At 42.3% G+C, this 14,287-nt stretch overlaps 1 protein-coding gene across 1 annotated transcript; it reads right to left on the bottom strand.

Moving 5' to 3' along the window:
- Nucleotides 1-1,721: 1,721 nt before the first annotated feature.
- Nucleotides 1,722-13,474, bottom strand: LOC131300446 (protein PHR1-LIKE 3-like). The gene is made up of 6 exons (XM_058326298.1): nucleotides 12,941-13,474; nucleotides 4,145-4,221; nucleotides 3,770-3,824; nucleotides 3,281-3,356; nucleotides 2,996-3,065; nucleotides 1,722-2,347 (listed from the first exon to the last, which is right to left on the bottom strand). Exons 1-6 carry the CDS (start codon nucleotides 13,137-13,139, stop codon nucleotides 1,937-1,939), a joined length of 888 nt encoding a protein of 295 aa, XP_058182281.1. The 5' UTR covers nucleotides 13,140-13,474; the 3' UTR covers nucleotides 1,722-1,936.
- Between the last annotated feature and the right edge of the window lie 813 nt (nucleotides 13,475-14,287).

Raw genomic sequence — 14,287 nt, 5'->3', positions numbered from 1 at the left:
ATGAAGGGAGAGGTCGTGAGTCTTTCGAGTCTGGCGTCGCGATGAGGTCGGATCGAACGGTCGAAGTCGTCTGGACGCTCGATCGCTGTACACTTCTTCGGGGCAAGCTGATCCAGCCTTTCATACTCCTTTCTCTTCAGCACGACGCTTGCCGACTTACGGGGGGAGTGCTCGTGGTGGTTTCTTCGGAAGCTATCCCGATGGGAGGGCTCGAGGAGCTCGGTGACTGGGCTTCTGTTACGGGTGTCTTTAGGGTGTGAGATGATGAAGCTACTGGTTCGGGCGTTTTTCAAACGTTCACGGTACCCCTTTGTCTGGAACTCCAAAAGGCCGTCATCTTCCTTTACGGCCCTTGTAATACTTGGGGTGGATTCACGTTGCCCCTTACCGATCCGAACCGAATGAGTGGAAGAGGCTGAGACGCTTCCTGCTCCAAGTCTCTCGAAGGCGGATGGTTTCCGACGAGGTTGCTTAGGGAAACGGGAACATTCCCTATTCCTCCTTTCCCGTTCGGTTCGACCATCCTCTGCTCCTGGTGGCTCCAGGTGGTCTTTGACTGAGGTCCGGGACAGGTGCTCTACCAAGTGGCCTCTTTCGCGACTGCGGGAAGGGCTATGGTGATTTCTTCTTCCGCCACGACTTCCGAAGGAATGAGATGGGGAGATCTGCAGGAGATGTTTGATCTCCGCCAGCTCGTCTCGAACGTGCTCGTCCCGTTCTACGACCGTTGTTAGGTCGTCAATTTTCCTTTCCAGGTGGTGGATGTAAGTATGGAGTTTAGAGGACGGGCCGCCGTCCGGCTTTGTGGTCCCGGCTCTGACTCCGATGGACATATAAGCCTTTCCCACGGTGTTGGCTCCGCCGGAGGCCAGGTTATGGGCCGAGCCCTAGGGTGGTGTCGCTGTGATGCATTTCTTCGACCTCCACCATATCTGAAGTAGGAGCGATGAACAGAATTTCGTGGAAAGAGGGAGATGAACACTGAAAGGGAGGCTAGGTCCCCAGCAGAGTTGCCAATTGTAGGGTTCGATTTGACAGAACCTTGACCGCGGTATAGGCTAGGGATCTCCCTCTGCTGCTCCGTCCTCTCGCTGCTGGACCTACAACAAGTCACTAGGGCTAGGGTAGCCCAATGACCCTCCGACGATCAAGTTAGATCTCAGAGGAGAATCTAGATCTAGGATTAGGAAAGAATAACATACCTCTCCAGGTGTGTATCCCTTCGTATTTATAGACCTAGGTTTATTTGGTCTCCAAGCTAGCGCGTGGAGGTTACGCTCGGGCAACCACCTCGGTTGACGTCATATATGACGAATTGAGCGAAACGGTTACGGAGCACATGACCAGATCTGACCCCAATGATTACATTTGCCACATAATCCTCGTGGTCCCCACCTGGTGTAACCACTTCTATTGAGCGGCTTCGGGAACATTCAAACAAATATAAAGCATACTACTAATAGTTACCAAAGCTGGTACAGAAGGCTTATAACCGAGCGGAAAACTGAAGAGTATGTCGGGATCGGAAAACCAAAGACTATGTCGGGATCATAGTTTTCACCAAGATGCTAGACGGAGTCTTACGAGGCTTCGGTTCGAACCTCCTTACCAGGTTACCGAAGACGGTAACCGAGGCCACCACACTCTACTAGCCTTGACCAAAAGCCACCTCTGGCACTAATCTGCGTCTGCCAAGGGAAATAGTAACGAGATTTCCCATGTTCACCCTTCCAAACTCAATATTTGCTTTTATAATATTGTACAAACAACTGATGTTGCAGTTGATAATACAGACTGGTCATTAGAACCAACTAAGAAGCAAAAACTAAAACAACTTCAATGGAAAAGAAAAGAAAAGGATTTATCTTCACGAAAATGTTTGCGGCAATGGAAAAGAAAAGAAAAAGATTTATCTTCACGAAGCAATGTTTGCGGCTCATCCCATATTACTCATCATCCATTCCACTTGCCCAATTCTGCCCTCCAACGGTACTAAATCTCCATTTCCAAACAAGGGTCTCGGTCTCTTTTTTAGAATAGCAGCCTCGCCCGTTGGAGAAAAAGGACTTCCATTGCAGTGGCCAAACCGGGCGGGCAAATCCGAAGAGATTCTGTTTTCTAGAGAGGTGGCAAGTTCAGATAAAGAGGGAATTTTTGGGGTGTCAAAAGGGTCTAGTCCGTTGCAGCTGTGTGAAACCTTGATCGCCAATTCGGAGAGCTCATCCCTGGCAGCTTCGAGCCCAGAAGTGGCAGCAGCGTGGTCGTTCAGAGCATTACAAGCTTTTTCAAGGATAGATTGCAGGTACTTGCTTTGGGCTTCAATCCGAAGTTGAAGGCGTTGCTGAACCTGGTTTCAAGTTATGGCCAAAGCTGTCAGAAGAGAGTTTTAGTTGACACTAGAGCATTCCTAACGTACTTCATTAGATGTTCAAATATGTTTCTGATAAGAGACTGATTACAGCAGTTGATGGACTTAAAATAAAATTCCAACCACCTAAACAATTTCTAATCATTTGCAACTCAATGTATTTTTTGTTGTCGTAATTGGGCAACTCTCCTTCACCATACCTCGGTTTCTCTCAGTAAGCATGCAAAATCATTAATAAATAGATGAGAATGTCATTCATATCCAAAATTTTCACCTCATTTCATCACTACCTCACACAAGCAAGTAGATCCGACATGTATTTTTTAAATGTAGAGCTAGTACTTTGGTCTCCAGGAGTGAGAGATGGAATCATTCACAGATAGTTATTGCATGGGCTATTTTCAGTTTAATGTGATTCTTCTTTCTTGAACTCCGCTATAAAGAGTGGCCTGTGCTGTGTGGCTTCAAATTTTAAGACGTTGCTTTTGGCTTAAGATTTCAGTTTCACTACACATTCATGGGTACGGCCTTATAAAAAGAAAATATAGAAGCGATCGATGAGAGTAGCTTAAGTCGAAGTCAATAAGCTGATAATTAAGGAACACAAACATAAGCAAAGGAACTAACCTCCAGCTGCTCGTGCAATCTTCTCTGGACTTCCATCTGTACCCGTAGAGCCTCAGTAACCTGGTATCCACTGTTTGAAGATGAAAACCAGCAAAATCAGACGACAAACAACTGACTCACTATCGTGGCAAGAAAAAAAAGGTATAACCACCAGCAATTAGATGATTCTTTCATAAACCTAAATTGGTCCAAATGAGACACCTGCAATTAGCTTCAGACTAAAGTGTTTTCGTGTCTTCTTCTAAATAAGTACTAAGAAATGGAAGGAAAAGAACGTTAGCATACTCATTTAAATCTTGAGCTAATTTTGATGATGTTGGTGTAGATGAACCGGTGTCCTGACTCTCTGCGATGCAAGACACTGCAATCCCCACGTGTCAAATAAATATTAGTGATTAATCAAAAGGATTTCAACTACTGTACTCACTACCTGAAAATTCATCATTTACACATACACATATTGATGAAAACGGGCTTCTGATTTTCAGGAGTACAAAAATAATTCAAATCTTTTTCTGAAATGAAGGATAACAGATCAGAAGACTGGATCCACACAAAGAATACCACATACTAAAACCTCTAAACTGCCTTCATGAAACTTCTATGTCTAAAAATCAAACACATCACACTAAAGTTATAGAACTGCTATGCCCCGACATTTGCCTTCTTTTTTTGTAGAAAATTGTTTCATGCTTTTAATTCATTTGTTTGTCAAGTTTTTGTTAAATCATAATGTGAAACTTGTAAGCAATATAGAGAGATCAAGGTCGGTACCATCTTTAGAGTTTTCAGTCAAGTCCTTGCAAGATAGCTTCCCCAAACGATATTTCTGCAAGGACATCATATACACAAATTCATGCTGGTGAATACATAAAAGATTGCTTCAATTAAGGAGTCACCAATTTGCAAAGAAAGAAGGAAACCAATAGAAATGGAAATATTGCAGGAAAATGGCATAGATTAATATTCAGAAACGGTCAACACCAGCAAGTGGGCATGAAAGACTATCTTTCATTTTTCATTTTTGCTCTCTTCTTCTCATTTCTGTGGGTCAAGAGGCAATGTGGCAATTGAGCATGTCAAGCAAACAAAACAAGAAAACCATAACAAGACTATGCAGCTGGAAAGCAAAATATAGGAACAACAAACCTGAAGATGGGATTTCAGGTGATAAAGGGTAAGACCTTTGACCCCCATTGTTCTCATAATAGTCTTCGGTGTTGCCTCTGCAATTCACGTTAATGCAAGATTAAGAAACTTAGCTCTCTTAAACATAACTCAGTTCATGAAAACCATTAATATAGCAATACGTAAACTTTCACTATGAAATATTGAGCTAAAGAAAAATGATCTATTGACCAAGACACGGTATCTTCGAAGGTTCTAAACACAAATCAAGTTGAGTTGAGTTCTATGACTACAGGGCTGTCCGGATAGTGCTGGCATCAAATCAACTACACATGACTGCAGTTCAGAATATTGGCACAGCTTATCGCTTAAAAATTAGTGATGAGATCAGTAAGATATTTAAAAGAAGACCCAATCTTTCATGCAATAACTAAATGAAACATGTCAACCCACCAAATTTTCATTTAGTTTTTGTACGCATGCTTGCAATATACTATTGGTCTTGCGTAGTTAATATCACCAACTGTTAGCCCCACAACAACAGGATTTCTCCTCCAAAGGTGCTGTTGCCATGGGGATACAAATTTTCTTTTGGGCAATTGAGTTTGTTACAATTTACTTAGCAACTTAGTGTGGTATAACCACTGCCTCTTTTGGAAGAAAATGAGGGTCAAATAAGAACAGTTGGGTCACCAAATCTAATGTTCTTGAATCTTAAATCACTTCAGGTTGCATTATTTGAGGCAGAGAACGAGTTCTAAGTGGAACAATCAGTCTGAATCCGAACTCAAACCTGCGTTTTTTTTTTTTTTATATTCTGTAGCAACAAAAACCACCACCAATTTGGAGAAACAAACTGCTACTACAATGACCTCCCATGTTGGGAAGTGGGAAGCAATATCCTAATTTGCTTGGCTTATTTCTTTTGGGAATAATAGAGCCAATGCCGACTTTCGCTACCCATCAGCTCACATGTCTTTGTTGTGGAACCATCACTGGAACCCTTGACTTGAGCATGTGCCTTGTGAGTGACATAGAAACAACAATAATCCAAATAAAGAAATCAAAGTGCTGCGTAGTGACGTCAGGTTTGGACTCAATTTTATTCCCAAAAGACAGAAGCCAAACAAATTAGGAAATTACTTTCCACCTCCAAACATGGGAGGTTAATACGAGTTTATTAGTCTTCCAAATTGAATTTGCAGAACTGCTTAGTGAGATGAGTATCCTTGTGCTCCTATTGAACTCAAAAGAGTCAGACATCGAATACTTAAGATGCAACTGCAAAGCGTTTGACGGAGAACGATCCTGCCATGGCCTCTACATAAATATCACTTAGCAATCAGTCTCATTTCTCTATTCGTAACACTGCATCAGCAGAACTAGTCTAAAATAAAAACTATATGGACAACATCAAAAATCAAAAATTAATGGAGAGTAGTGGATAGGAACTTTCCCTGATGGAGAGGACAAAGGACCATTACCTACTCTAACTCTGCACTTACCAAAGCAAGGAGATTAAGAATAGAAAAGACTGGAAGAGCTGTCGTATGGTCAGTAGCTCTAGAATCCATTATCACAGACCAAGAAGAAAAGGAAGCACTAAATGCACTAGCAAGGATACTTGTAAGTCGTGTGAGCAAAGTTAGAAGTAGATGTAAGAGCCATGGTAGAAAAGTATCTAGTCGAGCCATCAGTGATCTTCAGAAAGAACACCAGTATCATGAAAAGTGCCCATAGAAGCCAGATGTGCCCATGAAATGATCAGACATGAGAACATACAAATCAATAAATTCATCAAACAAACACCCTCATCGGGCGAGCCATCAGCTTATAGCAGTGCTCCCTAGCATGACGATCCTTCTCCAGTTATCACACAAAGATCTTACCCAACAATGCTACCCTTGCCACAAGACCTGGTCTTAATTGGCTGCTCTGTTCCTGATGAACATGTGCATATGTCTCTCCCTCACAGGAAAAGAATCCTTGTATGGTGAGTGTCAAACCCAAAAATGTAATCTTAATCCATAACGCAACCAAAATATTAACACATGTATAATTCTCCCCAAATTGCAGCCACCTTGCTATCAAGCACCACCACCCTCAACAATTCGCTACCTGCTTTCCCTCCCCATTGTAGTCCACTTTCCCTTCCTCCTGCATATCACGCTACCCCTCCCCTTACCCCAACCCATCTGACACCCCTTCCCCCTCCCTCCGCCATCACACCTCCAAAAACCCTCATTCACAATATTTCTCTCTCCAATGTTCAGAAAAAAAACAAGAAGTTCAGCTGGGTAAATTGAATGCTACTATTTGTTTAGCAAGTTGAGTCCAAACTCTAGTCATCAGGGACCAACCAATGTGTGTTCTCGTGAAGTGTCGGGTTGTTGGTGAGTGTGAGAGGTAGGGAGCTCACACAACTGAAAGAACCCCGTAGATGACAATTAGGGATGTAAGAATACCGACTAAACCCTTCAAAGCACATTTACCAAACCAAACAGACAGGTTTTGACCAGTTTCTTACATGTGACTGGTCTGGGCGGTTTGGATATTGGTTTTGCGGTTCGGAAGCGGTTCAAGACATTAAAAACCATTTGAAACCGAAACCAACTGAATCTCACGAGATAATATATATTACCCTAAGGTAGTTGCGCCTCCTGCTATTTTGTTCTTCTCCAGGTCTCCTGCTATGGCTGCCTAATTGGATATTTTGGTGGACACAACCTCTATTTTTGTGAATAGTTTTTTTGGGTTAATCATCTATTCATTGACTGGACAATATCAAATCTTACTATCGGGAATTGGCCCAATTTTGTAAAGTCCAAACCAATAAACTGCACCGAACCAAACTGCCAAAATACAATGCAGTTTAGTGCGGTTTGTTGGTGGTAACTGTGTTGTGCCGAACACGAAATTGAGAATATAACAAATCAACAAGCGATAAACAAGAACACAAGGATATACGTGGTTCCGTTCAAGCACAAAGCAAGAACGTACTCCACAGGGAAAAGAGCAAGAGGATTCACTATAAACGGGGAGAGAAACAAAGAGCCGGCTATACCTGTAACTCTACTTGAAGTACCAAACAGATATCTAGGGACAAATATCTGGTGGAACCCAAAAGGAAGACACAAACCTTTGGTGGAACCCTAAGAGCATAAACAAAACCCTAATATCTAAGCCTTTGAACAAAAGACCATAATCCTAGGAACCCCAAGGTCCCTATTTATAGGAAAACACTAAATAAACCTAAACCGAATAGGAATAGGAATCCTAGTCAATTTAGGAATTCTAGTCAATTTCCAACAAATCTCCACCTTGACTTGAATTCCATCGAACTCAACACTATAGGCAATCCTCTCCTTTAATCGCTCATCTCCCCCAAAAGCCCCCCCACGGGGCCATCACCAACGGCACAAACGAGCAAGGCTAAAGCACACCTGCTTGACCTTGTAAACGCGACTCAGGAAACCCAGTCGCACATGCCTCCAAATTGAGCCTCTATCTTCCAACGGGCACCTCCTACCCAACGCATCCCTTCCGGATACACACAAAGATCTGCTCAAACTCCACACGGAATTAATTACCGACTCCACCACGGAGTTAAAAAACCCAACACTGAGTTAACCTCGAATTCACTGATGAAGAACCCAAAGATGTAGCACCCACAATCGTACTACCATCAAGCACATAGAGGTTATTCGATTTCCGACCCTTCATCAAAACACGAGCACCCTTCAAAACCCTCAAGACTCCACCTTCAGCGGTATGCTTCCAATCCAAAGAGTCAAGAGTACCCAAAGAAATAAGGTTCCTCTTCAAAACTGGAATATGTCGAACACCAAACAACGTCCTCACAAACCCATCATGCATTCTGACTTTAACTGTTCCAATCCCAACAATTCTACAGGGCATGTTATTCCCCATAAGAACTGTACCATAGCTGACCGATTCATAAGTATCGAACCAATCTTTATTCGGACACATGTGGTAAGAACATCCGGAGTCCAGAATCCATTAGGTATTCGAACAGACATCACCGACACTCACAGAAAGAACCATAAGTGAATCGTCGGAATCTTCTTCAACAATACCAGCAACAACCTTCTCTTCAAAATTATCCTTGTTTTTCAACCTAGGTCAATTTCTCACCATGTGCCCGTATTTCCTACAGTAAAAAAACTTTACTTCCTGATTTGTGGAACAAGAGCCAGAAACCCCTCTACTGCCATAATCCCTCTCAGAAGTTCTTCCTTGCACCATCAAACCCTGAGCATCAAAATCACCACCCTCACCGGATACTTTTTTCCTCAATTCTTTCGAATACAAACTAGACTTAACGTCCTCCATGGAAATCGTATCCCTCCCGTAAAGTAGGGTAGTAACAAAATGCTCATAAGATACAGGCAAAGAACATAACACAATAAGGGCTTGATCTTCATCATCAATCACAACATCAATATTTTTTAAATCCATAATAATCCGATTTAACTCATCTAGATGGTCTTTTACGAACGTACCTTCCCTCATACGAAACGTATAAAGGCGCTGCTTCAAATACAACCGGTTGGTAAGAGACTTCGTCATATAGATGCTTTCCAACTTCAACCAAATACCGGCAGTAGTATCCTCCTCCCCGACCTCGCGAAGCACATCATCGGCTAAACACAACTGAATCGAACTGAGCGCCTTCGCATCGAGATCCTCAAACACACTATCCTGCATATCAGCAGGCTTCTTCGATTTTCCCAACAAAGTCTTGTGTAATCCTTGTTGAACAAGCAAAGCCTTCATCTTAATACGCCATAAACTGAAGCTAGTGCTCTGCCCATCGAACTTTGCAATTTCGAAACGAGTCGCCATTGAAACGATCACCAATTGCACAATACGCAGCGGAAAACAAAAGCCTCGAATTGAAACCCGGAGCTCTGATACCATTTGTTGGGAGTTCGTTCGATGCATCAACCTGCCATTGCGTGCTCAAGGCCCAATTTGTATGTGAGTAACGGCAAAGAGTTCACCACATCCCGTAGGCCCAATATACATTGAATGACCCATATCCACTTAAAAGGCTAAGCCTTATAAATGGTGAGCCATCTAATTGTATATTAAGGTCCAACTCTTTTTCTGTTTATCCGATGTGGGACTCAACGTTCACACATGTTCTAACAAATCTCCCCCTCGTGTGTGAACCGAACATTGAGCCTTAACCTCTCTCTGCATCCAAGCTCCCCCTTGATTCTGATCTACAACTCTCAACCCTATCTCCCGAACTGGGCTTATTCTGCACCCACTCAATCGATTCAGAGTCATCTCAATTGAAAGCCAACGTGCCTAGTCACCGGCACCATGCTCCCCGACGAGAACTCCATTGAGAGCCAATGTGCTCATTAATTCAATAGCACCATGCTCCCCGACGAGTCAACTCCATCGAGCCATCCAATTCAGCACTCCAACATCGAGCCACCTTGCTTCATCGGGAGTCACCTTTTTGGACTTTATACCGCTCCACGAGTGTCTTCTGTGCAAACCCATTCAATGGTGCACTGAGAGTCTTCAGACTAGATCGTCAGCTATCGGCTTTGATACCATTTGTTGGGAGTTCGTTCGATGCATCGACCCGCCACTGCGTGCTCAAGGCCCAATTTGTATGTGAGTAACGGCAAAGAGTTCACCACATCACTTGGGCCCAATATACATTGAATGACCCATATCCACTTAAAAGGCTAAGCCTTATAAATGGTGAGCCATCTAATTGTATATTAAGGTCCAACTCTTTTTCTGTTTATCCGGTTTTGGTACACAATAATTAAAAACTGATTAAATCCGTTAGGTTTATTTTTTCAATAAAAACTGACCGAACCTAACCGCTTACATCCCTAATGACAATGATTGTCTGGACAACACGATTAAACCTTACTCCTTCAAACGTGAGAGGGTGATGCTTCGAGTCGGTGGGGGAGCGTATGGTGGCCACTTGCCATGCTTCGATCTAGCCCGACAAAATGGATGATTAGGGATGGAGGTGATGTTAAACGGTAGGTGATGCCCAACGGGCATGGGGGAGGGTGCTGACGGGTGGGTAAAGCCAATGTTCTGATTAATTTGATGACAAAAGAGGGTGTGGAAATGGCGGTGGTCATGGTCATGGTGTGCCGGTGGTGGAAGGGAAAGTGGCAGCTAGGGTGGTGGCTGCAGTAGCAGGAAAGGCAAATTATGTATGTTGACGATTACAGGGTAGAAATGCACTTAAAAATTCAAAATTCTCGAAAGTGTACTAAGACGAGACGATGTTCATTTAGAAGCCCCTCATGCATTTATTCTACTGTGGCTCAAAATACAAGAACGCCCTCAGAACACAACGAATATAACACCACAATTTTCATTTGTGAGCCTCGAAAAAAAGGTAACTTCTGGACCTGAATCTAGGGCACAGTTCTATTTGCTTCAGGCTGATCCATGCCAACCATACGCCAATGAATGCAGTGTCTTGGCCTCAAAACTAGGCTCTAGGTGCAGCACCAATAACCTAGGAAGTTCAGCAACGGCGCTCCTCCTAAAGCTCTTCGAAGAGACACTCACTCCTCCTAAAGCACTTTGCGAAGCTTCTATTGCACACTATCTCCAAGGCAATACAAAAGACTTAATTGAGAAAACATCTAAGCATGTATTCCCCCAATTCCACACACACAGCCCCTCCCTGCAGCACCCTAATACATAATAAGCGACCATAGTCAAACACAACAGGAAGATCAGGTCAAGTGAGTCTACAAGATGCTTTCTACCATTTATACATCTACGTTTTACGAACACCGTACCAATTTTTTTTTCTTCTTGTAAGTTATGTGGTTAATGTTTTCAACCCCTAGCCAAGCCAACCAAACCGAGCCTTGAGTCCTAATCAATTAGTTTTGGCTACATGCTCATTTTTCTCGACTGAGCTCTGCAATCATATTCTTAATCGGACAAATTCACGTCATAAGGATCTAACAAGGTATTTCAAGTCTACTGTCAGCTTTCTAATGCACAACCCTCCTCCTTTTATCTGGGTTTGGAATGGGATGTGTGACAGACGAGACACTAAGCATGACAAAGACAGAGTCAGACCCAAGCCTGGCATTTTGATTCAGCAATAAAATAATAACTACACAAATAAGAAAAAGATACACCAAACATCAGAAGATTCTGCCAGTGCAGTGACAAATTTTCAGAGTCACTTTGATTTGTCCCCAAGTAGATCAAGCACGCCAAAAATTAAAGCCATGAATGGTTCCAAAACTAGGTTTCGTTTTCAAGATATAGTATTTTCTTCTTGGTAAAATACACTTTTCAAGACATCACCCTAAAGAATTTACAAAGAAGAATACTAATGGTGCAAAACTGAAAAAGACAAAGTTAGAAAAATCAAATACACCACTGGTCGTGTTTGGAAAATATTGCCAACCATGTATTTTCTAGAGTTATTTAGATTGGGGCAGTTATTAACAAAAAGCAAAGAAGATAAATTGATGGGTCCACCAATTTCCAAAACACCTACCAATAATTAGTCAAAGAATAGGTGTAGTCAGCATTGAGAGAGAGAGAGAGAGAGAGAGAGAGAGAGAGAGAGCTAAACCATGGCTAGACATACCCGCCAACATGACCCACAATCAAATAATGACAGCAATGATGGAAAAATATTAAATTTGGAAATCAGGAAAGAAATGACGGATGAGATAAATTGACTTTGGCATTATATAATGATGACAAATGTCACCACTGATAAAGGCAACTTCATACAAAACTCCCAATCTAGCAAAAAAACAACACAGCAATAGGAAAATGCTAACCATAGAGGACTAAGTGGTGGTTAAGATTTAAAAATTTGCATTGAAAATATATGAAGTGAGCATAAAAATATGTGTGGGAATGCGTCAAATGTCAGCCGACTCAACTGAAACCACGCAAAGTGGGGGTTTCTTACTTGGGCCAAACACTCTGGGGAATCTAGACCCCTGATAGGGCGAGCGAGAAACCAATCACCCATAGATTTCTACCATCCCACCAAGGACCAGTGGCACAGCCAGACTTGCAGGAGAGCAAGGCACGAGGGGCATCCGCACATCTCAAACCAGTGGCCCCTGGGTCCAAACCACTTGGAAAAAGCCATTTGTCACTAGACTACCATACCATGGTCCAATGAACGAGTCTATATGTTACCCCACATTCATTCACGTTGCATATTGGATCTTGTTCATAAATACTTAAAAATATGATTTTTGCACTCTACTTGGTTATAATAGGTGGACTCCAAATTTTGTCTTCTAAAGCTCTAATTATGTGTAATTCGAAGCACTAAAAGATAACTTTTGGAGTGCAATAATTATTTTTCTTTGTGAATAAAATACATACTAATTTGCAATAAAACATTACAAAAAAAATTAAGAAAAATTACCCCTCTTTCTTTAAAAAAATTGTCCCGTCCGCGAAACGAGAACTTTAAAAAATACTCCATGTTTATCAAGAAAAATTCAAACTTTTTTTAGTAACTAGCGGCAAAAGGTATGAAATTTCGTTCGACAGAAATGTTTCTAAATTATCAATTTCTCATATTTAATAACTAGAGGCAAAAGGTATGAATTTCGTTCGACAAATAAGTGCCTAAGTTCTCATTTTGCGTCTCGGACAATCTTTTCGGGACGGATGGTACTCAATAAACTGATTGAATGAACTACACATTTCCAAATTAAAATTCGAGCGAGAGAGAGAGAGAGAGAGAGAGAGAGAGAGAGAGAGAGAAAGCGAAGGAGATTTATTATATCTATGGGTACTCACTGTCAGGTCCACCGAGCTGAGCGACGGCATCAACAAATCTGTCATGGAGCTCCGCCGTCCACCGGAGCCGGGGCTTCGGATCCGTGGATAAGACCAGGCACGGGTCACCCGTCAGGTGGGTCCCATCCATGGACCCACGGAACTCTCCGTGGACCCCCACACTCCCGTCCATCGCCAGCGAATGAATCGCCGAGTACATTTTCCCGGCAAAATCCCGACCCACTTGAGAGTTTTCCCGGGAAAGTGATGGCACTAGGCCCAAACGAACCCAAATGCCTGAATGGGTTTTGAGAACCAGTGGTGTTTAATGTGTATTGGGCAGGAAGAGAACAGAAGCAAGTTTAGAGAGAGAGAGTGAGAGAGTGTGCGTTGAGAGGGAGAGAGAAACTAGACGAGATATGTTGCTGTGTCTCTGTCTCCTTTCCTTTTGTGTCTCTCTCTCTGTCTGTCTCTGTTCTAGGCGGGGCGGAGAGTACTGGGCGGTTTTTTTTTTTTTGTTTCTCTCTCTAGTGTGAGGCTAATCGAAGAGGTAATGTGTTATCTTGGTCAGTGGATTTGCTTTTCATAAAATTGATCAGAGTTTGATTTTTGGGATTAGGCTATAAAAAAAAATGAATCTTTAAGAATTTCAAAGTCTCGACTTGAATAGTTGACCTTTGATCGGACTAGAAAGAAAATTAATTGTGGTTCGTAAGCTGGCCTGGAACATTTTGTAACACTAGAAAAAAAAAAAAACCAAACAAAAACAAAGAAGAGGTAACGTGTTATCTAGCTGTCAATTTTGATGGTCCCGTACGTTTTTGTTTTTTTAGAGGAAATGGTAGTGTGAGGGCGCCTCCATGTGTTTTCTATGTACTGCCCTTTTTGGAATGGGAGGTGTTGTAATGCACCCGCCGCACTATAAGGCTGATCCGGCCATCCATCTCGACACGAACGGTTTGAATTTAATCTAAATTCCTACAAATTTTAGCCGTTCATTATTCGGATGAAAATCCGAACAGACGAGCAGTCCATTGTCGAGGACTCGGGATGGACAAACCGTTTTGGTGTCCAGTTGGTAATCCTCCAATTTGGTTAGGTTTGGTATAGTTGTAAGAGGTGAGAACACTTTTCAACTTCAAATGCAAACCATTGAACAAATTGGAGGATAACCAAAGAGGTGGGGGGAGTGCTAAGTTGGTGTCAACGGTTATTTGTAACACCTAACTCTATGTGAGAGAAATGTTCATAACACCTCACTCCATGTGAGATAAATGTTACACAAATAACTATTGTATCATCATTTTTTCCCATGGACACCAACTTAGCACTCTCCCACCACTTTGGATTTGAACTGAAGTGAAAATT

Source organism: Rhododendron vialii, chromosome 9a, assembly GCF_030253575.1.
Source record: "Rhododendron vialii isolate Sample 1 chromosome 9a, ASM3025357v1".
NCBI classification, from domain to species: domain Eukaryota; kingdom Viridiplantae; phylum Streptophyta; class Magnoliopsida; order Ericales; family Ericaceae; genus Rhododendron; species Rhododendron vialii.
The sequence above is the reverse complement of the archived record's forward strand: the minus strand, read 5'-3'. Positions and strand labels throughout refer to the sequence as shown.

What these genes read in the sequence shown, in the direction of transcription:
- LOC131300446 (XM_058326298.1), bottom strand. Translation starts at nt 13,139, where the DNA reads ATGTACTCGGCGATTCATTCGCTGGCGATGGACGGGAGTGTGGGGGTC. An exon ending in TTAGCTCAAGATTTAAATGA is followed by an intron (nt 3,066 to 3,280) that starts GTATGCTAACGT and finishes ATCTTCAAACAG; the next exon opens with TGGATACCAGGTTACTGAGG. An exon ending in GATTGCACGAGCAGCTGGAG is followed by an intron (nt 2,348 to 2,995) that starts GTTAGTTCCTTT and finishes ACTTGAAACCAG; the next exon opens with GTTCAGCAACGCCTTCAACT.